The sequence below is a fragment of the Strongylocentrotus purpuratus genome, unplaced genomic scaffold (genome assembly GCF_000002235.5).
Source record: "Strongylocentrotus purpuratus isolate Spur 01 unplaced genomic scaffold, Spur_5.0 spur5_scaffold_15, whole genome shotgun sequence".
In the NCBI taxonomy this organism is placed as follows: Eukaryota; Metazoa; Echinodermata; class Echinoidea; order Camarodonta; family Strongylocentrotidae; genus Strongylocentrotus; species Strongylocentrotus purpuratus.
In genome coordinates this window covers 4,851,784-4,879,533 of record NW_022145600.1, presented here as the reverse complement: position 1 = coordinate 4,879,533, position 27,750 = coordinate 4,851,784, and the positions used below count along the sequence as shown (strand labels likewise).

At 39.6% G+C, this 27,750-nt stretch overlaps 1 protein-coding gene across 3 annotated transcripts in view; it reads right to left on the bottom strand.

The window, feature by feature from the left end:
• LOC115923994 overlaps positions 1–27,750 on the bottom strand; it is a 45,360-nt gene that overhangs the window by 8,952 nt on the left and 8,658 nt on the right. Inside the window, exons 8-13 of one of the 3 annotated variants that reach the window (XM_030985420.1) lie at positions 26,937–27,149; positions 26,065–26,247; positions 25,216–25,362; positions 24,227–24,407; positions 23,603–23,781; positions 6,304–8,031 (exon numbers count right to left, since the gene is read on the bottom strand). In XM_030985420.1, the coding sequence (XP_030841280.1) occupies positions 6,304–8,031; positions 23,603–23,781; positions 24,227–24,407; positions 25,216–25,362; positions 26,065–26,247; positions 26,937–27,149 (2,631 nt within the window). Of the gene's footprint in view, positions 1–657; positions 8,032–23,602; positions 23,782–24,226; positions 24,408–25,215; positions 25,363–26,064; positions 26,248–26,936; positions 27,150–27,750 lie in introns of those variants that run through there. The other 2 variants (XM_030985419.1, XM_030985421.1) reach the window with 2 other exon arrangements.

Here is a 27,750-nt window from a genome sequence, read left to right as displayed (position 1 = left end):
ATTGCCTCCCTAAGAAGCACTGTCCCACCCCCTCCCTTCTCTCTCTCTCTCTTGATCCCTCTCTCATTCCCACCCTATCTCTCCTTCTAAATATCCCTAAACCCTCTCTATCTCCCTCCCCCCCCCCCTCCCCTATAGCAAGGCATTAATACCGCAAATTTCTGTGAATAAGACGCACTTTTGTCCCGCCGTCATTTTTTTTTAAAGTGTCGATTTATGCCCCATTCACCTGCACTGTGCTTGGCAATGTCTCCCAGCTCAGTCATACAAGGTGTGTTGACTCACCACTCACACCGATACAGTCACAGTAAGATACTGTAGGAAGTTATTTGAAGTGGCATAGTAAAACTATACTAGATTAAATAATCTGTCATCCAGGTTACAAAGTTGCAACAGTAATGTACTGTCACTATTTGTCACCTGGGTTATAGTGATGGCTCAGCCTCAAACTGTAGGATCAAACTACAACACTACCTAAATTTCTTCTTTTTTTTTAACCTTTTTTGCCCCCCAAAATAGGGGTGCGTCTTATACACAGAGATTTACGGTAAGTGTTCAAAATTCCCATATATCTTTAAAAAATATCAACACAGGTTCTTTCTGTCACTACTTTTATGAGAAGTGGTAAATCATAACAAATACATAAGCAAGGCATAGTTGAATATCTTGAATTTTTATATACAAAAGAGGACCAAGTAATTTGCTCTGAAATTTGGGGGTTCCACTCCGGTATACTACATGTATATTCCCGGTTCACATATTACCTCTGTAAAGAAAAATTTACAAAATGTTAAATGTTCCTTAAAGTTAAAGAAATAACCAACAAATTGTAAGTTTAAGAAATGCACTTTTTATTGAATATCCAATATAATTACAACAAACAGCAGTAGAAAACTTGCCCTACTTGCAATGACACAGACATGTTTGTACTTCTGCTAATACGTTTATTAAACAGTGATTCAACAAATATACATTGGAACTTGCTGCTCTCTAGCTCTGAAAATATGAAGTAGGAATGTGATATAAATTTACAAATGTATTCCCAACACAATCTCACTTTTTCTTGTAAAAATCCTTGAAAATAAAACTATACTCAGTGGACTCTACCCAACTACACTGTTGACTATAAAGTTGCAATAATTCTTCATATCTGTTTTCACGAAGTGATTGTGACAATATAGTTTATTCTTCAAAAGGTACATACATGATTATGTAGTTCATATCTTCTCAGAACTTTATCAATTAATCTCTTTAGATTAATCATAAAGTTCTGAGACGATATGAACTGCATCTATCAAGAATAAACCACATTGTAGCAATCACTTCATGAAAAAAGTTCATGAAAAGAGTTAATGAAAGAATGTTCCAACTTTATGGGCAAACCTGTGGGTACTTGATATACAAGTAAGGCACATTTCCACAAAATAACTTGAGCTTCTGTTATCTCAAGCTTACAAGTTTGAACAAGTAAATTGTTGTGATACTACTGGAAATGCGCGAAGCAATACTCCAGAAAGTATCTTGTAAAAATAAATTTCTTGCCACAATTGTCCTTGTTACAATTCATTATCAACAAAATAATGACACACTAAAAGAACACAAAATTCATCATTCAAATATGAGTTATTACAAAATGAATGTAGAGAATATTGAATTTAATAACAAATGTGATAAAGCAAATTACATGCTGATATTTTTTCTAATAGAACATAAAGGAAAAAAAATGCAAGCCTACTGTATAAACTCTTATCTCTTGAGTAGTACTTGCAAATATGTGCACCAATTTCACATGCCAGTATTAATTTTAAAAACTAAAACAAAATAATATCAACATTTATAAAAAATCTACACGTCCTACACAAAGACTTATTTGCCTGCAGACTATGCTTTTTTGAGAAGTGCCAGTGTACGGCAAGAATTTCAATAAATATTTACAACATGCTGTACATGTATGACATGTATAGGTCTACATAGCTACGAAGGAACATTAACCAGAGAAATATTATGCTTTGCAATCTGATCCACATTCATACTCTGCCTTGTTTAAGTTTAGAATGTTCTAAAAGGTTTATAGTTGGCTTCTGAAGCTGCATTAAGGTTTCCCAATGACAAACTATCAGACAAATGAAATTGTATATTAAATAAACTAATGAGAATGAAAATTGCAAAATGCAAAAAAATAATTCAATTGTTTCATAAAATGCTGCATTGCCTATTTGGTGACTTCCATGCCTAATTTTTAATTCACCCATCTTATTCATAAATGACACAATGCACTGCATGAGAAATGAAGTCATCTTTTTCAGTGATTTAGTTCTCTCTACTCATGAATTATGGGTAAATCCTTCCTGATCAAAAGATAATGGAATGTAGCCATGAAAAACATTTTAACTGCTTTGGGTAAAAGCATGATTTCTCATACTTTTGTTACTGTGTACATTATGTAAATATGTCCAGTCGAGACAAAAGACTGAAATAATTGAAGAAAAAAATGATGCCCCTCAAAATTTGATGGAAAATTACACAGGCTAAATAAACAGAATTATCAATCCCAATTTTTGATACAACAAGAATCCTCCATATATACAAGAACCCTGCATGTACAAGTACAAATGTAATTTTAACCATAAAGTACAACAACAAAAAAACATTAAGCTAGAGTAATTGCAAAGAAATAATGTAACATTGTCACACAATGTAGGAGCTTGCTTTCTATAACATTATGTTATCACTTTTTCTTTCTGGCATTTTTTAGAGTTACAAAGTGCCTTTTTATCATACAAGATAAACAAATTAACCTTTAAAATGTTATAATCTGAAAATGCAATTTATTGTCCACAGAATCAGATAGGCAGTGTACAGGTTCATGTACATCAAAGCTGTACACTGTGAATACAAGAATCATTAAAGCAAATATCTTTACCCCAGACACTGATGAAATTGAAGAAACAAGAAAAGAAATAACAAAAGATTGGTTCCCTCCTGTTAAAAAAATCGCTCCCTCATGACATAGCAAAAATCCTTGTTTCTGATTTAGCACATGAGCGGATGTAAATAATGTCAACACAGTAGTTATTACTAACTACTGAAATTGTTATTCGTTCTCTATAGACTCGTGTCTTTATTGATCGAACCAATCATCTTAATCTTCTCTCCCTCATCGTACTCCCTTTCCTTTACTTTCACCATTTCCATTCTATTCATCTAAATTCATCAGACATTTTCAAAATCAAAATCAGAATCAGAATCAGAATCAGAATCAGAATCTGAATCAGAATCTGAATCAGAATCTTCTTCTTCCTCCTCTTCTTCCTCCTCCTCCCCTTCTTCATCTTCACTAAGACTGTACTCCAACAACCCATCATCAGCATCACTATCATTCAATACAGACTCCTTCTTATTCTGTATTTTTTCATCCACAGCTCTCGCGTCTCCTACTTTCTCTAGCTTCTTTCTTGTTTGACGATGCAGTTCCCGACAATATTTATTAATGTAAAAGGTGCATTCATTTTTGCATATCACCCTGGCTGCTTCAGGCACATGATATATACAATATGTTGTGTCCAGAACATATTTTAGTATGCTACGATCGATTGCTTGGACGTTAGATCTCTTAGATGCTTGTAGTGTCTTCCCAGTGCAGTTGCTATTCATCAGAACGTCATTGCTTATGCACTTGTTCAAGAGCCGCCTAGCGAAACAGGCCCGGTTACTAGATTTATCATGCAAGATCCAGAGCTCCTTTGTAGACAATGGATTACCAGGACCTACTTTAGGCTCTGCCATATAGGACAGTAATCTGATGTACGAATCAACATGACTCGCACATTCTCGTTCACAAATTTCCTTGTCAGATTCTTCAACACCATACATGTCATATGTGGTGTTCAAGATATACCTCAGAATGTCTGGATCAATTGGTTGGGCATGGGATCTCTTACCCAATGCTGCTCCCACACTCCAGATACTTTTTCTCAGAATGGCATTATCCAGGATATTTGTAAGGACAATTTTGGCAAAGTTCCCCCTTGATTTGGACTTAGCCCGTATTTTGATGATGATGTCTTCAGATAAAGGCACCCAGGACTGTCTCTTTGTACCATGAACTCCTACTTCATCTCCTGTCTTATCTTCATTAATCAAACCACTTCCTTCCTTCTTTCCTACCCCGGCATCTTTCCTTACACTGCACTTCGAAATGCCAGGACCAACTGCCTTACTACTTTGAGCTTCTCTGTCCTCACCCATCCCATCCTTGCCTCTGTCCACACTAACATCACGGTTCAAGTCAAACCGTCTGCTCATGTCAATGTCATCCTGTGATATATTATCCAATTGTTTTCCTTTCATTGCATTCACTACCTCCTGGTCTCTTCTGTCATCACTTCCCTTCATCCTCACTTCATTTTCACCTTTATCTTCCCTTGGGCAGTACCCAGAACCACTGTCAGTCTCCATCGGTTTCTCCTCCTTTACTTTAACTACTACATCATCTCTTTGGTCAATTTTTTCACACCTCGCAGTTTCATTTGCCATCCTACCTTCACTTTCATTTGGACTATACCCAACACACTTATCTCCAGAATCATCATCACTCTCTAATGTCTTTTCTCTCCCTACGTTCGCTACTTCATGGACTCCTTCTTCATCACTTCCATCACTCATTAGATTGTGTTCCATCATGTCATTAGCTTCACCAGGACTGAAGTCACTGTACCAACCAAGCTCATCATCGTACTCTTTATCACTCCATGACATTTCACTTCTCTCAGCCTCTTTGTCTGTAACAGTCCCTTCCTTGTCTGTCTCCACTTTACAACTATTTAGCAAGTCCACGCTTCTCTCCGGTGTACATCTATCATGACAGGTTTCATGGATATCCTTCCCTTCATTTATACCTTCTCCATCCGCTCCATTTCCTGACTTCCCCTTCATGGATTTTCTGAAGAGGTCTCTGCAATACGCATTGATGCTAATGATACATTCCTGGTTGCACTTTTGCTTCTCGAATTCATTGATGGCAAACACATCAAATGTCATCTCTAGTGCGTAATTAAGGGTACCTGGATCGATCCGTTGGACTGGGGGTCTACTGCATATGTAGTCCTCCCAAGATCTCTCTCCAGAACAGCTGCTATTTATGAGAATGTCATCACTCACAAGCTTCGTCATGAGGCATTTGGCAAAGTATTCACTTGTTCTTGCTCGTGTGGCTATGCTGCTGATCTCATAGTCGGACAACTTTTCCCAGGGTAATCTAGCCCCTTCAACAACTCCCTGTCCATCCCCTAAAACACTATCTTCTCGATTCCTTACTACACTGTCTTCCCTTTTTCCTACACTTTCCTCCCCATCTGCAACAATCACTTCTCCATTCACTGCATCACTTCCAACACTGCTGCTCCCATCTTCAGTGTGTCTGGAATCAAAATCTCTTTCTGTCCGGTCTTCATCATTCCTCAGCAACTTGGGCCTTTCTGCTTGCTTCTCTGCACCTACAATTTCCCATTCTCTTTGGTTTGTAGATGGGATGGACAGAGATCTTTCTCCACTGCTGTTCTTGTCTTCATCATGTGTAGCATCTGCTACTTCATCTGTTGGGTCTGCTATGGTATCCAGCAACTCGGGCTCTTCTGCTTCATTCCCCTTCTCTATCCTTTCTTCTTCTCTTTTTTTTTTATTTTGTAAGAACAGATTCATGCAATATAAATCTATACAGCTGATGCATTTCTCATAGCAAACCTTCTTATTAGATTCATCGATACCAAAGGCATCATATGTCAGCTCTAGAATCCTGTGAAGAAGGGCAGAGTTAATCGGAAGTCTATCTCTTGTTGCACCTTGAAAGCACCTGCTACGTGCTAGCACATCATTGTCAACTAGCTTTGTCAAGATGGTTCTTGCAAATGTTCCCCACGACCTTATTGCAGCGTCCCTCCACTCATCTGTAATTTCTTTTTCTGACAGCTTTTCCCATGGTAGTTTCTCCTCTGCCCCTCCTCCCTTCCGAACATCACTCTCTACCCTTGTCCCATCTTCATCCTGTTTGATGCTGGTGTCTCCATCTCTCAAGTTCTTGCCTTTCCTCGGTGACTCATTTCTATCTGCTTCCTTACTGGCATCCATCCCTTCCTCATCTCTTTCGTTTTTGGATCGACTCGTCCTCACCTTGGCATGCAGGCGCTTACAGTAGGCATTCATGCATTCAACGCACTCCCGGTCACAATCCTTCTTCATTGATACATCCACATCAAATTTATCATACGTCGTCTCCAAAACATACCTCAGGATGTCTGGGTCAATCTTCCGTCTTGGGTAATCACTGCGATATCTGTTATAGCAGTTGCTGTGCATCAGAATATCATCGCTAACAAGCTTCTTCAAGAGATTTCTCGCAAACTTGGCAGTTGAATTCAAGAAAACCTTTCTGCGAATGATGGTAATCTCTGCTTTAGACAACCAACTCTTTACACTTCTTCCTTTACCATTAGCCACCTTTCCAACTCCTGAATCATTATTCCTTGGTGACCCAGTTCTTTCCGATTCTAACCCTGTTCCCTCATTCCCCTCTTTTCTACCTGTAGTGCTTTTAGACTCCTTTATTATTTTCCTTGAAAGCACGCCCCTACAATAAGAATCAATGCATTCAATGCATTCACGATGGCATGCTTTTTTGTCAGATTCCTCAACGCCATACTGGTCATAGGTTTTTTCCAAGGTGTACTTCAGAATGCCTGGATGGATAGGTTTAACGTTGGGTCTCCTGGAATTGATCACAACTCTGCCATAACAGTTGCTGTTGATCAGTACATCATCACTAATAAGCTCCCTTATTACATAACTGGAAAAAGTAGCCCTATTTCTAGAACAATCACGCAATTCAGAGATCATTTCTTCTGATAATGGCTTCCATTCCTGTTCTAACCCTGTTCCCACATACGGCTTCATCCTATCTGTCCTACTTTTAGACTCCCCAGCCATGTGCCTTTTAAACACACCTCTACAATGAGAATCAATGCAGTCAATGCATTCACGATGGCATGCTTTTTTGTCAGATTCCTCAACGCCATACTGGTCATAGGTTTTTTCCAGGACGTACATCAGAATGTCCGGATTGATAGGTTCAACGTTGGGTCTCCTGGAATTGCTCCGAACTTTGCCATAGCAGTTGCTGTTTATCAGTACATCATCACTAATAAGTTTCCTTATTAAACACGTGGAAAAAACAGCCCTATTTCTAGCCCTTCCATGCAATTCAGAGATCATTTGTTCTGATAATGGCTCCCATTTTTTCTCTGTCACATCTTTCCTCAAACTCTCTTTACTCTTGACTATCCTCTTCCTCACCTCTCTGCCTGGATCCTGCTCTACACTTCTTCTTTCAAATTTTGATATAATGCCTCTACCTGGTCTTCTTACTTCAACATTCTGCATGGTATCCAGCTTTTGGAACTCATCCATTTCCGCATATCCCTTGGCACCACCCTCACGGTTGTTATCCACAGAGCAATCCACGCTTTCTCTCTCATTCCTACCCTCAATGTCTCTATCCCCTAAGTCATTCTCATCGAGCACTCTTCTCTTTTGCTCCTCCGACTCCTCCATATCTGCCATCTGCCCTCCATCCCTTGCACTACCATCATCTTTTACTTTCACTCTCCTCCTCTCCATCACCATTTTCTTCTTCTTCCCTGTCAGTTCTTGCAACATGCCTTTCATGGTTTTCATTTCTAGTCTCATTAGCTTCACATCTACCATTATACTCGAAAATGCCTTAAGGCTTTCCGCAATCTCCTGGAAGAATTCATTAGATGGTGAGGTATCCTTCTCGAGCACTAATGTCTTCTCCCGTTTCTCGGCTCGTTCTCTTTCTTTCTCTAACTCCATCTGCATCTCCTCCAGTTCGTCTTGGTCCGCATCTTCATGGTAACCGTCTTCTAGTTTCTCCTCGCTTTCATCCTCAAATTCACTTTCTGATGATCCCTCACTCGCAATCGAATCCATCATCCTCGATGTGCTGGGTTCCGATTCCTACAATATGAAAAAGTAAAGAAATAGAAAATAAAGAATAGGATATTTTGATTACAAAATTTGAGATGAGATATACACTTTAACTATCCACAAAGCAGATTGTTTCTTTGTCACTTTAGACTCTTTCCTCCTCATTCTTAAAGAAGAAAGAAGAGCCTATCAGAAGTGTACTTCTTTGTCACAATAATCTCACAAAATTCTAAGAGAGAGCAGTTATCAATTTCCTTGTTAAACAGATGTTGCAGTGAGCTTTTAACAATTTTGAAAAGATATTACATACAAAGTTTTGCATTAGTGATCACTTATAAATAAATGATTAAGACAGTTTCAGAAATGCTTGGTGACTCCAAGTACAAGCATAATTCAGAAAGATCCATACAATTCCATTCATAACATGCAAGACTTTCTAGCTGCAACTATGCACCTCTCAAGATCTAAATCAAACATTCACAAACAGTGAACGGCACAGCTTTTGCTCAGCCAATGATAAAAAAGAATAACAACATGAACTAACAATACTCCTTTCCCTCATTCTGAAGTACTTTATTCAGTCTTAAGTCAGATCAAATGACATTGCTCTCTACAAATTCTGTTTATGAATTGTTTTGAAGATGAAATATTGCAGAAGATCAAAAAGACATTAAATGAAAGACAGTGTCAAACATCTTCCTCTTAAAAAAAAAGTGTTTTAAACTAATTTAAGTTTGTCAAATTAACAGTCAAATTAGAAGTGTAATGGATTCGCAATGAAAAGAACATTACAAGGCAAAATAATGTCTTATGAACATCTTTCCTGTTTGGGGGAGGGGACAAAGAGTGGTAGAAAGGTGTTTATTACTCCCAATTACAATGATCATTTTAGTGACCTACTGTAAAAACTGAAATTTTGCCCTCTGAAACTTACGCAAATTGTTAATGGCAGCAATTCCGCAGGAAGAAACTTCACTGAAGCAGTTTAGATACCCTAGGAGATAAAGGGTCTTTAATCAGAATATTTGGTGGAGAAAGTTTGAATAGCTTGTCCAGGGTTGGCCAAAGAAGTGACAAATACAATACGAACATCATGAATGAGATCAATAACACTAAATGAATCTCCCCCATTATATATACTGGTAATGACTGCAGCAAATCCAACTGAAATCCTTGCTGCACAATTAGTACACAAGTTTGTAACAGAAATGAAGCTACCGGTAATCTACTAATGGTCAATTTGGGCCACAATTGCTAAAGTGACAGAAGTAATCAACATGGTGTAAATTTTCATTCACACAGTTTTAGAGAAATTGATAATTGATGTCCATCCTACAAACAGCATTAAACTGGTAATGAATCAATTCCACATTCTCTTAAAAAGATTTAATCTTTACCAGGTGGAAATTATGTGAATCTCGAGTTGAAAGTGTCTGCTGTGCAAGCTGCCTTGCCTGTTGAAGGCAAAGCCTTTCAATGATGTATCAACAGTTGAGTTGGATGTTTGAATATGTACAAAGTCTGAAAGGAAAAGGTGAGAGATGAATAAGCACTTCTGTCAATATTTTACTTTTTAAAAAAATACAACAATACATGTACCTGCACAGAGAAAGTGTGACAGTTGATTAAAATGTGAGCTACGATTTGGTAGGGAAATTATTTCTGGATTTTTAGTTTGGTAGAAAAAAATTGAAATGTGATACTGGGCAGACAACGCACAAATTAGCATCGTGTTCATTTAAAATAGAGTTATTTGGCACTTTTACATATTCAAGTGTTTGCATGCTAAATATTAGTAATATTAGGTTAGCCTAGTAACCTGTAGCCTATCACAGATTTTGTGAATTAGAAGACAACAAATCACAATTTAGTCCATCTTTCAAGAAACCAATTTGTTACAAAGGGGGGGGGGGGGGGGAGGGAGGTGTTTCACAAAGATCGTAATCTTAAGTTAAACTTATCTCCAAGTTGGACTTAACAATTATAGAAAGCAGTTAGCATCTATGAAAATATTTTGTAAAAGTTATTTTAAAAGGCACAAAATGTTGAATTAAATCATTCATATTTTCTATTATCAAGGAGATTTCATGTTATAAAAGGCCTAAAATACTTAAACTACAACGCTAATCTTCCTGAGGGTCCTACTCAGAGCGAAAATTTCTGTACAGCATCCAAAGCTACAGCGGTATTCAGCTGTATTAGTGTCGGGAGTCGAGCTATTACGGGGCTCACAGCTCATTTAAATCCCCCGTAGTTGGCACTTGCATCGCCGTGTAAAAAGTCCCTACTTTCTCTGTTTACCTAAGATTCCTCAATGCAGACAAGACAAGTGGTCTCTACTTACAGGTTCCTTTAGTAAATGCTAAAATAAGAAACAATTTTCAAAGTAAATGACAAATTTAATCTTTATAGACAGTTGGTGTTTCTATACATGTAGTCACTACAGCAGGTTTTACTGTTGTTAAAAAGACTGTATTAAATGCTCACCTTAGTTACCTTAGCCTCAGAGATGATTTTGTTGTTGCAGCATAGAAGGTGTTTACGTGAAGCCCATCTGGAATTCTACAGTTTCTTCTAGAAGTTTTTATCAATCCACTGTACATCTTCCAAATGAGGTCATGATTTGGGGCTTACCAACAAACGCAGAATGACGAGCCATTCGGCGTAAGGAATTAGCTATGGCCTTCCCTTCAAGCAATCATCAATGATTTCTAGCATTTCTCTTGTATTTATGACATAAGGGATAACTTCAATTATGTTTCAAACATAAGTCAGTTCAAGTTCAAGTTCACAATGATTTTTTCAAAGCTGATCTTTGATTGCATTGCCCCAAATCAGCTTGGTTCCATTAATCCTAACTTGATCCCAACTTCACAAGCTCATAATTTCATGTTGACTTTAGTTAATTCTTATCATTATTAGCATATTAGTAGATGCATAAGACCAGTGTTTGATAGCAATGTTTGGTCTCTGGCTGACTACCTGTTATAATCCTTCCTGCGGCCAAAACAGACTATTCTTGAAGGAAAACAGTGTAACAGGTCTATTCAATCTCTTCCATGCTCCCATTCTTACTCTCTCTCTCTCTCTTTTCTATGATTGTGGCCTTTGAGGAAAAAAGATCTACATGTATTCAATCTCCACACTCTCTTTTTCACTCATAAAATATTCTCTGACTAAATTCTGCACTCTGGTCACTTGGTGCTCCTCCTGACCTTCACCAATATCGTACTTTACATTACTAAACTCCATTTTCTGTCAGATGTCTAAATTGGACCAGGAGCCAACTACTTCACTTTCACGAGTTTCTGACGAGCAACAGCTCTAGAAAATGTGGGGGGATACTTCAAGCTTATTAGCCTCAATCCTTCTCAATGAATCTTCCTTTCTTTCTTTCTCTCTCTCTCTCAGTCTACCATATTTTTGCATCTCTATTTTATGTCTGTGTCTCTCTCACTTAACATTCTACATTTCTGTCCCTATCTCTTACACTTCTATCCATTCTATATTTCTGTCCTTATCTCTTACACTGCTATCCATTCTATATTTCTGTCCTTATCTCTTACACTGCTATCCATTCTTAATCTCTTTTCCACAAAGCTCTCTTCTCACAACAGAAATCCAAGGTATTAATAAATGGACAATGCACATTGTCTACCTCCCTTTGTCTGTCTGTCCGTATGTTTCCGTCTGTTTCCCCCTCCTTCCCACTCCCTCCCTCTTCTTTACAACTTTGCAGACCTCCAAATTCAGTGAAAATATAGAGTCATTGTCCAACTTAAAATCTTTCTGTTACAAGACCTAAATCAGATTGCAATCACAATGAAAACACAAAATGGTTCATAGCACACTTTGAAAAATCCCTCTCTAGTTAGGCCATTAAAAAAAAAACATGTTTAGCGTCCTGCCTTTTTGAAAAATAGGAAGGAGGCCCTTTTTTTTTCTTTTTCAAAATGGCCGTTCGGTAAATTTTCCCAGACGTCCAGCCAACAGGCTATTTTTCAAGAATTCAGAAAAACATAATTTTAGCAATAAGTTTTTCATGTGTTTTCATTAAAAAAAAAGAAAAAACAGGCAGCTTCAAAAAAGGGAAGCAGACGGGGACGCTAAACATGATATTTTTTTCAAATGGCCTTACATTGCAAGAGTAAATTCATGTTCATATGATGTGTAGTATGGATATAGACTAGAGCCAGATGATATTGACACAATCAGTTGTTTGTAATGATTGAAGTACACAACCAACCAACACGGCAACCTCCAATCTCTTTAACACAAGACGCTCCTTCTCCTCGAAATGCTGAACTTTCTCTCACACATTATTATTAAAAAAAATCACTTTAAAAGATGACATGAATAACAGGTGCACTCAGTTAAAGCCCCACTGTCCTACTTGTAGCTACTTGCTCCCTCTATATAGAAAAATTCCTCAATCGGTGCCTGTTGGTCCCCCATGATCCTCTATTTCTTATGTTATTTGAGAGCTGAGTTGATGACATAGCCACCTGTCAGTGACCTCGCTGTGTGGTCTAATCCCTCCTAGCCACACTAGTGTTGATAAGCTTTAAGACAAAATACTGTACAATGTGGTTGTAAAATCACACTTGTGATGTACACCACTGCCTAAAGGTTTTGGCATCGTGATGGCCCTATGCCCAAAATGCTTTAGCCAAACGTTTCGAGCCGCGCCCGCTTCCCTATACCGTAATCGATGTTCAAGCCACGCCTGAAAGCCACCCGCTTGCTGCCTGGGGGCAGTTTGGTCCTCACTTGATGGGCGTGCTGAAGGCGTGTGTTCTTGAGACTCTCGCGTACGCAATTTAATTAATACTCATGGTGACATCATGCATGTTTCATCCAGAATTTATATGGTAAATATGTAATATAATATGGGCATGTTGAAGAAAAAAATTCAGTGTCTATCCAGGCTACAGACTTTTATTCTCTTTTCAAGACAATTTTCTTTTACTTTCCTTGAAGTTTGGTGCATTGATTGTGTAACTTAATAGATAAGATAGGATTACAAAGTTGGGAAAGCTTTAGGTTAAGTGAAAACTTGTCAATTTATTTGATCTTCTTCTTCAAGTCTATTTCACACCCCATCTATCCCCCTCCTTGAATTGGTACTGGTACTTGAATAAACTTTGTTTCTTATAAGAACAGGCTATATCAGAATTAAGCCTTTGTCAAAACCCAACAAACAAAAGAAAGAATAAATAACTAGATGGAACTTCGACTGCGCGCAGTCGAAAATGATGCCTCCGTCATTGAGCAATTTTACAAACCAAAACAGAAGAAATTTTTCGAATTCAAGTTCAATTGTAATCCATTAACAGATTCTCAGAATATTGTGATTACAAGCTATTTTTGCATAAGTACATAATGAGCCCATGACCTTTGACCTTATGAACCAAGAATCTACTCAGTTCATTGGCTCTGCAAGAAACATACATGACCTAAGTTGGCAGGAATCCATCAATCGGTTCTTGAGATAACGCGATCACGAGCTGTTTTTGCATACATAATGTGCCCTGTGGCCTTTGACCTTTGACCTTGTGACCCCTACATCTAATCAGTTCATCGGCTCTGCAAGTAACATACATGACCTAAGTTTGGCAGCAATCCATCAATCGGTTCTTCAGATAACACGATCACGAGCTTGTTTTGCATACATAATGAGCCCTGTGACCTTTGACCTTTGACCTTGTGACCCCAAAATCTAATCAGTTCATCGGCTCTACAAGATACATACATGACCAAAGTTTGGCAGGAATCCATCAACCAGTTCTTCAGATAACGCAATCACGAGCTCATTTTGCATACATAATGAGCCCTGTGACCTTTGACCTTTGACCTCGTAACCCCAAAATCTAATCAGTTCATCGGCTCTACAAGATACATACATGACCAAAGTTTGGCAGGAATCCATCAACCAGTTCGTCAGATAATGCGATCACGAGAACGGGACGTACGTACGTACGGACGGACGGACAACCCGAAAACATAATGCCTCTGGCTACTTCGTAACGGAGGCATAATAAAAACAACGTTTGACTCCTTTTCTTCAATATGAACGCAAGTTTTAATTCGGGAATGACCACACTTCATTTCATTTTAAAATATCTGATTTAAGTCATGGACAAAAGGCATATCCGAGCAAAATCAGATGCATCCCAAACACCCAAAATTGTACATGCATATACATATATATAGTGTTTTATACAACACCTACGTGGATCCTTGTCATTTGATTGGAGGATTGTTGGTCACATGATAATCAATAGATGTTATATTGCACGGTCGTGCATTTTTCGTTATATGCGCCGTGCATTTTTGGTTATATGCAGACTGCGTACCTCTCAGCCGTGCGCGCGCGTATCCCTGTGTGTATCTGACGCGAAGACAATCTGAATGTAATCGAGAAGGCTTGACTCCAACTTTAATTTATCTTTAATATAAGGAGTAAAGCATAATTTGTTGATTAACGTTCTATTAGATCTTCTTCGATGTTGTATAAAACAAAATGAATGTTTTTCATTCGTTTAATAGTGCGAATATTTTCATTCGTTGAAAGATTAACGTTAATTCTATTCAACTCGGCTGACGCCTCGTTGAATAGAATGTTAATCTTTCAACTCATGAAAATATTCGCACTATTGAACTCATAACCATTCATTATTTGTATATTAAAAAAAACACTATTTCTTTCAATTTACACCCATCCTCTCACACATCGTCTTGCTCCTTAGATTTCAGTCTCATTCGGCTTTTCTCTTCATTAATTTCAACAAGAAGGCTTCTGGTAGCAATCCTGAGATTTTTTGTTCATATGATACATTTATTTATTCAAAATCACTTGAGCCATTACTCATGAACACAACAGAAACAGGCAAAGAACACTGTAGACCTTACTTTAATAATTGTCGAAAATATTCACAAAGTTCCTCATCTTTGATATGTTTACTTCATATACAATCATCACATTTTTCATTTATTCATTTCTTTTGTGCCGATCCTTTGACATGACAATAACGAACATTATCGTATTCAATATGATACAAATAATTTTTACTCATATTTATTCAAAATTGTAGTATGTGTATTATTGTTTTACATCCAGTTTTTGTTTCAATCGATCAATGATATGAAACATTGTACTTTCATTTTATGTGTAGTCCTGTGTTATACATTCAGTGGCGTACTTGTAGCTTTGTGTGGCACAGGGTTGGGAGGGGCATGTATCCCACTATTGAATGCCGCAAATATAACCAAACTTTCAAAAAGAAGAAGAAAGAACAGGAAAAAGACAGAGAGCAATATGGAGAGAAACGAAGGGAGGCAACATGAAGAGAAATTTGTATATTACCATCTCCAATACACTCCAATCACTCTCTATATTGGTTTCGTGCATTGTCATATCACTGATAATTCTCATTACACGCTGCATCCCATGACAGCCCAGCAATACCTGAACCCGCCAAACTCTGGCAAGAAGTACGCTTTCTACCCTTATACAATAAAAAGTGGTATATATATTTACAATTGTATTCAACATTAATAGTAGCTTTCTATTCCTTATTTAATTACAGTAATGTGTAATATAATCCTAATTCTCGCGAGAAATTAAGGAGAAAAATATAATGAGATAGGAGAGAAAAAATTAGGATACATGATTTACAGTTTTTCCCCCGTTTCACTATTTTCCAAAAGTTTCTTGTGTCAAGGTCGATCACTTTGACGGCTTGTGCCCAAACGGACTTGTTCCGCATGACTGATGAGGCCTGTCGCAGGGTCATTGGTCAGAGGGGTGAGAAGGGGAGGGACTGGGAGTGGGGCCGGTAGAATTGCAGGGGGAGGAGCGGCAAGAGGGGCTGGGGAAGTTGCGGCGTTATTCCTGCTTTTTTTCCTGTTCTTCTTTTTCCGAAAGTTTCTTGTATCAAGGTCGATCGCTTTGACGGCTTGTGCCCAAACGGACTCTCGGTCCTCTGCCTTGGTGCCCATCACGTGGAGAAAGGTGGCCTTTACCTTCTCGACCCTAATGGGGTCCAGGCAGGGGTACCCGTGCAGCCCATTCACATTGTACGGAAGTCTCTCCTCTTTGGTAAAGTATAAATTTACAATCTTGCGGGCACGCGCATTTAATGATGGTGTGGACATTAGGTCCAATAATGTTGCTGGTGCAATATCATCAATGACCGATTGTTCTCCATGACTGATGAGGCCTGTCGCAGGTTCAATGGTGGGAGGAGTGGGAGGGAGAGGGGCTGGGAGAGGGGCTGGGAGAGGGGCTTGGAAAGGGGCTTTAACAGGGGCTGGGAGAGGGGCTGAGGGAGGGGCTGGGAGGGGGGCTGAGGGAGGGGCTGGGAGGGGGGCCGAGGGAGGGTCCGGAAGAGGGGTTGGGGCAAGGGTCGCGAGAGGGGCAGGGAGAGGTGTTGGGGGAGGGGCCGGTAGAGGTGCAGGGGGAGGAGCGGCGAGAGGGGCTGGGGAAGTTGCGGCGTTCTTCCTGCTTTTTTCCTGTTTCTTCTGTTTCCGAAAGTTTCTCGTCTCAAGGTCAATCGCTATGACGGCTTGTGCCCAAACGGACTCTCGGTCCTCCGGCTTGGTGCCCATCACGTGGAGAAAGGTGGCCTTTACCTTCTGGACCCTAATGGGGTCCAGGCAGGGGTACCCATGCGACCCTTTCACATTGTACGGAAGTCTCTCCTCTTTGGTAAAGTATAAATTTACAATCTTGCGGGCACGGGCATTTAATGATGGTGTGGATATTAGGTCCAATAATGTTGCTGGTGCAATATCATCCATGTCCAATTGTTCTGCATGATTGATGAGGCCTGTCGCAGGGTCAATGGTGGGAGGAGTGGGATGGAGAGGGGCTGGGAGAGGGGCTGGGAGAGGGGCTGGGAGAGGGGCTGGGAGAGGTGCTGGGAGAGGTTCAGGGGGAGGAGCAGCGAGAGGGGCTGGGGAAGTTGCGGCGTTCTTCCTGCTTTTTTGCTTATTCTTCTTTTTCCTAAAGTTTCTCGTATCAAGGTCGATCGCTATGACAGCTTGTGCCCAAACGGACTCTCGGTCCTCCGCCTTGGTGCCCATCACGTGGAGAAAAGTGGCCTTTACCTTCTCGACCCTGATGGGGTCCAGGCAGGGGTACCCGTGCGACCCTTTCACATTGTATGCAAGTCTCTCCTCTTTGGTAAAGTATAAATTTGCAATCTTGCGGGCACAGGCATTTAATGATGGTGTGGATATTAGGTCCAATAATGTTGCTGGTGCAATATCATCAATGACCGATTGTTCTCCATGACTCATAAGGCCTGTCGCAGGTTCAATGGTGGGAGGAGTGGTGGTGAGAGAGGCTTGGAGAAGGGCTGTGAGATGGGCTGTGAGAGGGGCTTGGAGAGGGGCTGTGAGAGGAGTTGTGAGAGAGGCTGGGAGAGGGGCTGGGAGAGGGGCTGGGAGAGGGGCTGAGAGAGGGGCTGAGAGAGGGGCTGGTAGAGGTGCAGGGGGAGGGGTCGGTAGAGGTGCAGGGGGAGGGGCCAGTAGAGGTGCAGGGGGAGGGGCCAGTAGAGGTGCAGGGGGAGGGGCTGAGAGAGGGGCCGGTAGAGGTGCAGGGGGAGGGGTCGGTAGAGGTGCAGGGGAAGGGGCCGGTAGAGGTGCAGGGGGAGGGGTGGCGAGAGGGGCTGGAGGAGTAGCGACATTATTCCTGCTTTTCATGATGTTTATTTCCATTACCAGGTATTCTACCTTTTCTTCTAATGCCATGACTCTCCTCTTTAATACAGTGACCTCACTTTCCCTCTCTGCCGAGGGCGTACCAAGGCTCTGCAACTGCTCAATTAACTTTTCCCTGGCTTGATTAAGCAATTGTCCGTGTTCCTGGGGATTTAAAGCCGGTGGTGTGTGCTGCTGCTCTCCTTCCTCATGTGCCTTTGCCCCATCGATGATGTTGAAAGCCTTGAAGAAATGATAGCGAAATACGAGATTAAATAGGAAATAAAATCTTCATCTCAATGGGGAAAGGAATACAGAGCTAGAGAGAGAGAGAGAGAGAGTCTTTATAATTCAACAGATGGTTTCGAGGGATGCACTGATCACTAGATTCTAAAGATATTCCCTTTATTTGCAAAAAACAAAATGGTATACATCAACAATTCACCTGTAACTCTATTTGAAGAATTTATAAAGTAGTGCTGTAGCCGAACCGCCGAACCGAACCGAATGCAAAGGCCTGGTTCTGATGTTCGGCAGAAAAATGTAAAAGTTTTGCAAGCTAATAAACTTGTCATTTTGTACCTAATTTTCATGTCATGATTACTCATTTTATATTTACTTTTTTCCCATTTTCCGCCTTTGTGATTTGTGCCTATCCAGTGGTGGGCGCGACTTCACTGGCGCCATTTAAATCCCAAATCCTGACCACGCTACGTCGCGATCGCAAGCCATAAACAAGAATACATGTCAAACCATGTTCAGCTCAAGCCCAGCTCATGTCCAGCTCAAGCCCATTCAACAAAAAAATAATATTTTAATTGTAACAATATCGGACAAATTTTGCAATATAAATAATGAAATAAATATATATTATAGTATATGGTATTTATTTATTAAGGAAAAATAGGGATTTTATATTTTTCCTATTGAAAATAAAAACTTATAAAAAACAGTTATTGACGAGCCTGATTTAGTATTCAAGATGGCAGCTTTCATGACTCCAACATTAGACAACAACCGTCTCGGAAAATCTTTAAAAAATATCATTTATTGACCAATTGAAAACATGATTCTTTTAAAATTGAAAATAAAACATGATTCAAGACGGAAATACGAATGTAAGCAGTACTTTTCTTCACAAATAATTACGTTTAGAGCAGTTTTTTAATGTGAAATTCGTGCTGGTCGGAAGCAGTGTGCAGAAGACCTCCGTGCTGGTCGGGCCCGGCCGGCTGTCCGGCCCGCCCAGTGCCGATCGCCGTGGCTATAGCGCTGCTTGCTATTATATTACCGAACCCCGAACCGAACCAAGTTCGGGTGAAAAATTGCCGAACTCTTCCGAACCGAACCGAACACGAACATAGCATCTGACTTACAGCACTATTATAAAGTTCTCATACTGATAAGAGGAAGTGGAAGTGGAAGTGGAAGAAGTGGAAGTGGAAGAAGTAGAAGGAGTCGCCATTGTAGTAGGTAGTATAGTGGTAGTATAGTAGTACCAGTAATGATTGACCTCTTCATCAAACACATCTTCCCTTTCTTCTCCCTCTTCTTCTCTTCCTTCTCTCCCTCATTTCTCTTCCTTCTCTCCCTCCTTCCTCTCCCTCTTCCTCTTCCTCTCCCTCTTCTTCTCCCTCTTCTTCTTTATCAATAGCTGCATCTCCTATGCTAGTATACAGTGCCAACATATCCAATTTGACAATGATCGTACATGATTACCTTCCTCCACCAAAGGTGGAATTTTCAATAAAGTGTTATCTATTTCAACCTAGGAAGATATTCTTGAATTATATAAAGCGAGGATTCGCATTTTCTTTATTTAATAATTGATTGAATGTGGTTAATCCTAAAGGATTGAGTATATGCCATACACTTCATACACATTTTTCACTGAATTTGGAGGTCTGCAAAGTTGTAAAGAAGAGGGAGGGAGGGAGGGGAAGAAAGATAGCGACAGACTGAGAACAAATCGGATATGTACATTGTGATACCTTGGAGTATGATAAGCTTATGATGGGGGATTGAGAATCCGAACACTAATCAAACATAAAGGCTTCTCTTTTGCCTTCAAATTTAACTGAAAATTTTCATTAAAAGCACTACAGGTAATCGTCATGAATATTTATCCTATATAATATTTTCCAACATTAGTCTATGAAGATTTATGAAATATTGCTTGTAATCTTCTCCAAATTGATGTTTTAAATAAACTGTCCAAAGACACAACGTCTGGGTATACATGTAAGTTTAAGCTGTCACAATCGACAGTGGTTTAAACACAAAACATCTATTGAATAGTACGCCAGTGGGGTGTTTCACCATTTACTGGCATTGGTCTCTCAAGGGACGTACAAATCATGGTCATAAATCTACAGAATACACATTTTTTGATAATTTATTATTGAAGGAAAACATATGATCTAAATATCATAATGGTGAGAGCAAACAGTGGCATGAACGGCCTGCCATATTTAAGTCCAACTTAAAGTCGATCTTAGTCTTTGTGAAACACTCCCGAGGTCTGCTATTGAATGTATGTCTGCTACCAAACGTAAAAATTTGTAATCTATATTTCAAATATAACTCTTTAAGTATTTTTTAAAAAGTGCAAGTAAACTTCTTAAAATTATTGTTTGAAAGTAAGTGTTGATGACCGACCTGTGGCTTTGACTGTGAGAGTAAGTCAGGGAAAAAATTAATATTTATTTTTCGGGGGCTACTTTTCAAGCTTGCCTGGATGAAAATAACATTCTAAAATTTGTTTTGCATTGAACTCTATGCAAATTTACAGGGGCACTTTCTGATTTTGGGGGGCTCTTTTAGGCATTTTGGGGGGCTCTTTTAGGCATTTCGGGGGCTAGTTCGCCCCGAGCCCTCGTGTATTTTCTTCACTGGAGTAAGTTAGACATGACTCTAGAATCTGGCCAACTTGGACTAGGGGTGAACTCACTAGACCTTGCTGCAAATGCAAGGCCGAGTTAGTCCGGTAGGGTTGAATCGATCATGAAATACCAATGAGTCTGTGTTTGTGCTCATTACTTGTTGATATAACCCTTTAAAGCCTTTCTGACCAAAATTGTTATTGGAATTGTAAGAATTGATTACTATGGAGATAATCTAGAACTTTACTTGAGGTTAAATGATATAAAAGTGACATTTCAGACATTCTACTTACAGCTCGCTTTCACCCTGGCCGTAAATTAGCAGACTACATCCACAAGTGCAGCAGCCAAGCAAAGCCCGACGTTCCTGGATTACGAGCCTTAGTAAAAGATCCTTTGACCTGAAGGCAGAGTGGCGTCTTGCAGGTGCTCCTTGATATCCCTGTCTGACCTGCATTTCTGTATTTTCTGCGTCACAGTCAATCTGTGACTTCGGTTTCTCCTCCATGCTCTCATCTTATCTTTCTCTCTCATGAGTATTTTATGAATCAATCCTGCACTCTGTTCACTCGTGCTCATCTTGAACTTCATCCAATATCGTAATTTAGGTTTTAAAGCCTGTCTGCACTAGTTTGGCAGGGGGATAAGACCTCACTGTAAGGTCACTGACAGGTGTTTATCTCATCAAATAAGCTCTCAATTAACATAAATAAAAGGGGATCATGGGGGACCAACAGGCACCGATTATGCGTTGTTTGCTATAAGTAGTACAGCGGGGCTTTAATAAACTCCATTTTCAGTCATATCTCAAAATTAGTTCCTGACAAGCAACAGAGAATATTTCTGATAATCACAGGAAATGGAGAGGGAACAATTCTTCAAACTTCTTAGCTCGATCCTTCTGAATTAATCTCTCTTTCTCTTTTTCAATCTACCATATTTTTGTATCTCTATTTTTTGTCTGTGTTTCTCTCACTAAACATCCTACATTCCTGTCTTTATCTCTAACTCTTCTATCCATTCTTAAATCTTTCTTCCACAAAGCGCATCCATAACAGAACTCCAAGGTATAATGACTCAAAATGTACATATCCAATTTGTTCTCAGTCTGTTTGTATGTCGCTATCTTTCTTTCTTTCCCTCCCTCTTCTTTACAACTTTGCAGACCTCCAAATTCAGCGAAAATATGAAGTCACTGATACTCAGTCCCTTTTCAAATCGTTCTCTTACAAGACCTACATCTGTATGCAATCACAATGAAAACAAAAACTGGTCCATTGCACACTTTAGAAAAATCCCTCTACGTTGCAAGAGTATATTCATGTTCATATGATGTGTAGTATGGATATAGAACCAGATGATATTCAGACAAAAAGTTGTCTGCTTCAGATTATAATGAAGTACACAACCAACACCGCATCCTCAAATCTGTTTACAACAAGACACTCCTTCTCCTTCACCTCAAATGCTTAACTTTCTCTAGCACATTACCAGCAAAATACATGTAAAAGATGACACTGAAAAAAAGAAGCACTATAATATGACACAATACTATACAATCTGATGGTAAAAGCACACTTGTGTCGTGTCTCATCACCATCATCATCATCGCCATCATCCCCATCATCATCATCATCACCATCATCATCTTCACCGTCGTCATCATCACCATCACCATCACCATCACCATCACCATCACCATCACCATCACCATCACCATCACCATCACCATCACCATCATCGCCATTATCATCACCATCACCATCACCATCACCATCACCATCACCATCACTATCACCATCACCATCACCATCACCATCGTCATCATCATCATTGTCATCATCAATTATCATCCCTCAGCAAACATAAAAAGAAATCTTACCTCCTGACGTTGGCTTCCTCCCCTACAAAATGCACTCTTAGCAGCACATAGAACCTGCTACAAACCACATGATCGACCACTCAAGCATTCCAAAAGTTCAGAACATTACACACCACATCACTTGTACAATAGATAATACACATTTCAAAGGTAACATGTCAGCATACATTGGAATCAGCAGCAAATGCAACACAGCCTTTGGTGCTTCAAACTATTTGCCAACCTAACTTCTAGGCAACCAGAATGTGCCAAAACATGGACCCGCAGACAGATGACCCTCGTAAATTGAGAAAAGATTCTATATTTCTACAGTAGTTTAAATTGAGAAGAAAAGCCAGCCCCCTCCCCACCCCCCCCCCCCCCCTTTTTTTTTCCTTCACCATATACTTAAATTGCTTATTTTGTTAGTTTTGTACTTTATTTGTTAAAAAGTTAGTTGGGATTGAAGTTTTGCTACAGGGAAATCCAAACAACTCCAACCCAGTAGGCAAAGCTTTTCTTTTTGAGAGTTGGGATATGAGCATTGGTAGTGGAGGAAATGCATTTGGAATGTCTGGTTGCCTAGTCAGCCAGGCAGTTTTGAAGCACCTTACAGCATATGATCCACACATATAATCAGACAGAATAGGGGGTCTCAGGCCTGTACTCTTGAAAGCTGTTTAAGTGTGATGATTCATCACCCAAAAAAATGAATGCATTATCTAAACAATTGCAAAATTTATAATCAAATGAATTTTGTGTAATCATTAATTTTTTTTAGAAACATATTCACAGTGAATTATTTCAAAGTTAGGGAATGACACTTGACTTTCCATGAATAAATTTCAGCCAAGTTTAAAGATATATGTTGATTGTGTTATGCAGAAGAATCTGTGTATCCTGCCATGTTTTGGAGCCACCAACTTGATACAAAATAGTGCTTGCTCTTCATGAAAAGCTAAAGCAGATGTACTTGAAACAGAAATGGGTGTATGGGACTACACACACATGAGGCATGACTATCAAGTCACACACATTCAACCATTTGCGTGGGCCATTTCTCTTCAACTTAAGCCGCTTTCAAGAGTACGGGCCCAAGATAATACATCAACAACGAATCACAGCAAAGAATCTTGATAGGGCACAGTCTTACCTTTCCGGCCTCAAAGGATTCCCGTTCTTTCCGGCCGTCTTTCCTGAGGGAGAGCGCCAGCTTCTTGCTTTCGGGACTGTGCGTTCTGAGGACGCGACACTTCAGAACTTGGCCAACGTAGAAGTTGTCTGTGGGAGACGAGCTTTCGTCCATTCCCAGCTCGGCCCTCGGGATGATGCCTGCAGGGACGGCAAGAAGAAACATTCAACTTAAAGTGACTCGGTAACATTGTCTCACATTCCAAACCAAAATCCTTGATTTAGCTCATGCTGCAATCGTTATTATAAAACTGCAGGTCAGTCAGGAGTCCCATGACATTTACAAGCCAATCGCCTGTCTGATTATCAAGATATTTATGATTGGAAATCAAAATTTAAATAACGGTTTTCATAACACTTCAGACTATTGGGGAAAATGAGTAGGGTAAAACCACTCAAAGATTTTTACTTTTTGAGGTACTTCAGGATCATTTTGAAACGCAATTTTGTTTAGGGCTTCAATATTACACCATATCACAGACACTGACAACACGCAGGGCCTTGTATCTCAGATTTAACATTCTTAAACGATGCCTTTATATATGAAACAAATACAGGTAAAACAAATGCTATTGAAAATTCTGACCTTTGACATCATTGTAGAACGAGACGATGCAGCCAAAGTCCTTGACGGCCACGACACAGCCATGGATCCACATGCCCAGCTTGGGTTGGGCGTAAGAGGCCAGGAATGGTAGGCTTGATTTGACCATGGTCTTCTTGTGGGTCAGAAGGACGCGCCTCTTGGCAGGTTCCACAAGGAGGACCTAAAGGTAGGGAACAAAAAACGAGGAAAGAGAATGGAAGAGAGATTAAAGGCATCGTTTAACAATGTTGAATCTGAGATGCATGGCCCTACGTGTAATCATTGTCTGTGATATGGCATAATATTAAAGCCCTAAAAAAAAATGCGCTTCAAAATGATCATGAAGTGCCTCAAAACATTTAAAATCTATGAGTGACCAGTTTTACCATACTCATTTTCCCCAATACATTGTAGTGTTAGGAGAACTAAATATGAAATGTTGATTTCCAATCTTAAATATCTTGATAATCAGACAGGCATTCGGCTTGTAAAAGTCATGGGGTTCCTGACTGACCTAAAGGTTTATAATTATCATTGCAGTATGAGCTAAATCCAGAATTTTGTTTCAGAATCTGAGAAAATGTTACTGAGTCACTTTAAAATCTAGATCAGTTTTTATCTAGAATTCAACCAGTCTGTCCAACGGTCAGAAAACAAATATCAATATTCTATACCATTTTTGCAAAATGGAGAAATTGGCCCAAACATATCCAAAGGCACTAATCATCACACAAACTCTAATTGTCTCTCTTTCCCCTCAAGTGTAACATTGCTGAATGGTTGCCCAGTAAAAAGAGATTCCTCATAATGCTTTTTACTCATATAACACAACAGGAGCTCAAGTTACATGATGAATACCAAAGACACATTATACACTGCAGATATACAATTCTCATGCAGTGATATATTTGAAACAAATACATCTTCTGATTGCACACGAAGAGACAAAGAAATTTGAGGGGATCCTGGAAATTGTAATTTGTACTCACCCTCAGTTCGATTTCTGATCCGATAGTGAATCGTTCTTGTGGCTTTTGTACAGGAATGTCAGCAAGGTGGGTTCTTGGAACAAAACCATGGATCCGATCTTGGATCTTGACAGCTACTCCTCTCGACATCACAGACTCGATCACTCCCTGTATATGAATGATAGTGACAAATAAGTTGGAAACGTTTCCAAGGTAACTAACATATTTTCTGTATTGTGTCATTTGCTTTTTTAGATTTCCATACTTATTACATTTACAAATTTCTCATTAGCTTCAATCTGAAGTTTGAAAACATCAAATTTCCTTTACTGCCTTGTAATCTACTTATCTGCCTAATTCCATTCTTAATTTCATTGTTACACCAAGGTGTAAAGCATAAATTGAATTCCTGAGTAGCATAAAAGCCATTGGCTTCTTTCAAGTTAAAGCACGCATTTTGAATCAATTTTCATGTAAATTGTAAACAATGAAAAAGATTTAAATTGCTGTAAGGCTTAAATGTTCTGCAAAGAATCATCGAACAAAGATCAACTTGCAGGATCTACTCCTTAGCATTTCAAGCTTTTAAAATACTAAATAGCAGCCATCTTCTTCACACCGCTTGCAATGCTTAGTTTCATCTTCGTGATAGGCTGCATAGCCCTTGAAGATTACTACAAGAACAATAAAGGCACTCAACCCAGGTGAGGTAAATGGGTACCTGGCAGGAATTAATTCCTTGAAATGCTGGAGCGCTGTAATGCCAGCTAGGCTAAAGCCAGGGTAATAATTAATGCGCCTCGGAATAGAATTTCTAGATAGACAACGTTATAGAAGTGTCTATGATTATTATTATTAGTAGTAAATTACCTTGACCAGCATGCCTGGCTTAACATCGTTGATCCCGAGGAAGGGCTTGTCCAAGATGGACTTCCTCATGGAGACGATGGCCAGCCGGTCAAAGAGGTTGAAGCTCAGGATGCGGCATCTGACCTTCTCCCCAACGCTGGCTGGACTGTACCTCTTCTGCTTGTCATCACTGCCATGGGAATGCTGTATAGGTTATGTAATAGTATAGTGGTGGTTATTTTACATGACTGCTGAGAAAGCATAAATGCTTGTTTGTAAGCAACCAGAGGACTGACGGATTTAGGTCCTCTCAGAAAGACCTGGTGATGAGGATAAATGCCTTACCAAAGAGCACTATCGCATCTCCTTGGTTTCGAACCCGGGTTGCAGGATTACAAGACCACTGCTCTACCAACTGAGCTATCCCGACTACTCTTGGTACACAACATGTATGTCTGTCAGTGATGTTTAATAAGCAACAAAATGCATTAGCTCTAGGTGGCAATCTAGCATCTAAAAATATTGATTATTTGGAACAGAGTATAAATGCAGAATCCACTTTCATGTAAAAATCTTAGCTTTTGTTGAGCATATATCTGACAGTAAATTTTGTGTTCATGACAACCTCTAGACGATAAACCCCTCTAATTTGTTCTTTTCAATCATGGCTTGTCATTTGGTTAGGGCAAGGTTGTCAAAAGATACTCAAAATTTACAAATTTTATATTATTTTGCAAGGGTTCAGCATGACCAAGTGTGGGGGAGGGCACAGGGAGCGACCCCATTTTGCGTGGATGTGTAGTGTTTTCAAATGGGTGACAAGAAAAGTGGAAATATAAAAAATCAGGTCTGATCCCTAAATAAAAGAAGCCTTTTCATCCTTTCATACTCACATATACAATGCCTCTCGTCTTTGGATTCAGCTGCACAATTAGATTCTCCTTCTCCTGAACTCTGACCACCAATGCAGCTTCAATGATGTCACCAGGTGAAAGGTCACGGATCACATCAGTGGCAGGGTCAAAGGTCGTTTTGTGATGAGCTGGGTTCAGGCTGAGCCCGATGGACTTGGTGGTGGGGCAGTTATACAGAACAACAGCCACCAGCTATGGAATGGGGGCAGACCGTGTAGGAAAATCAGATTCTTGGCCAGTAATATTCATAACGTAATTCACAGTCAGCATAAGACTTTGGACATCAGAAAGAAAATTACCGTACTGTGAATTACTTGTATACATACAAACATAAAGCCTTCTATTTAGCCCATGGATTTAACACAAAGTATTCATCAAATAGCACTAACCATCATTAATATATTTTTTGATATATTGTCCAACACATGCCTTAGAAGATTTATGAAATATTGCTTGTAAACTTCTACAAATTATTGGTTTAAATCAAAGGGTTCGGATACACACGTCTGGGTATACTTCTCTCACAAAAGGGTACCTGATGACACACACTTTCAAAATGTGAAAGTGTTTTGATCTTCCCACACGTTTGCTTGTGGGGTGCAAGGCAAGTGCCCAACACATAAGTAATTCTACAACAGCTGTATACTGGTCCATTTCTTTGTTATTGAAATATGAGGATAGGATCGTGTACATTGGAAGATCCTTATATTCACGTTAAAGCCCGTCTGCACTAGTTTGGCCAGGAGGGATTAGACCACCCAGTGTGGTCACTGATAGGTGGTTAACTCACCAT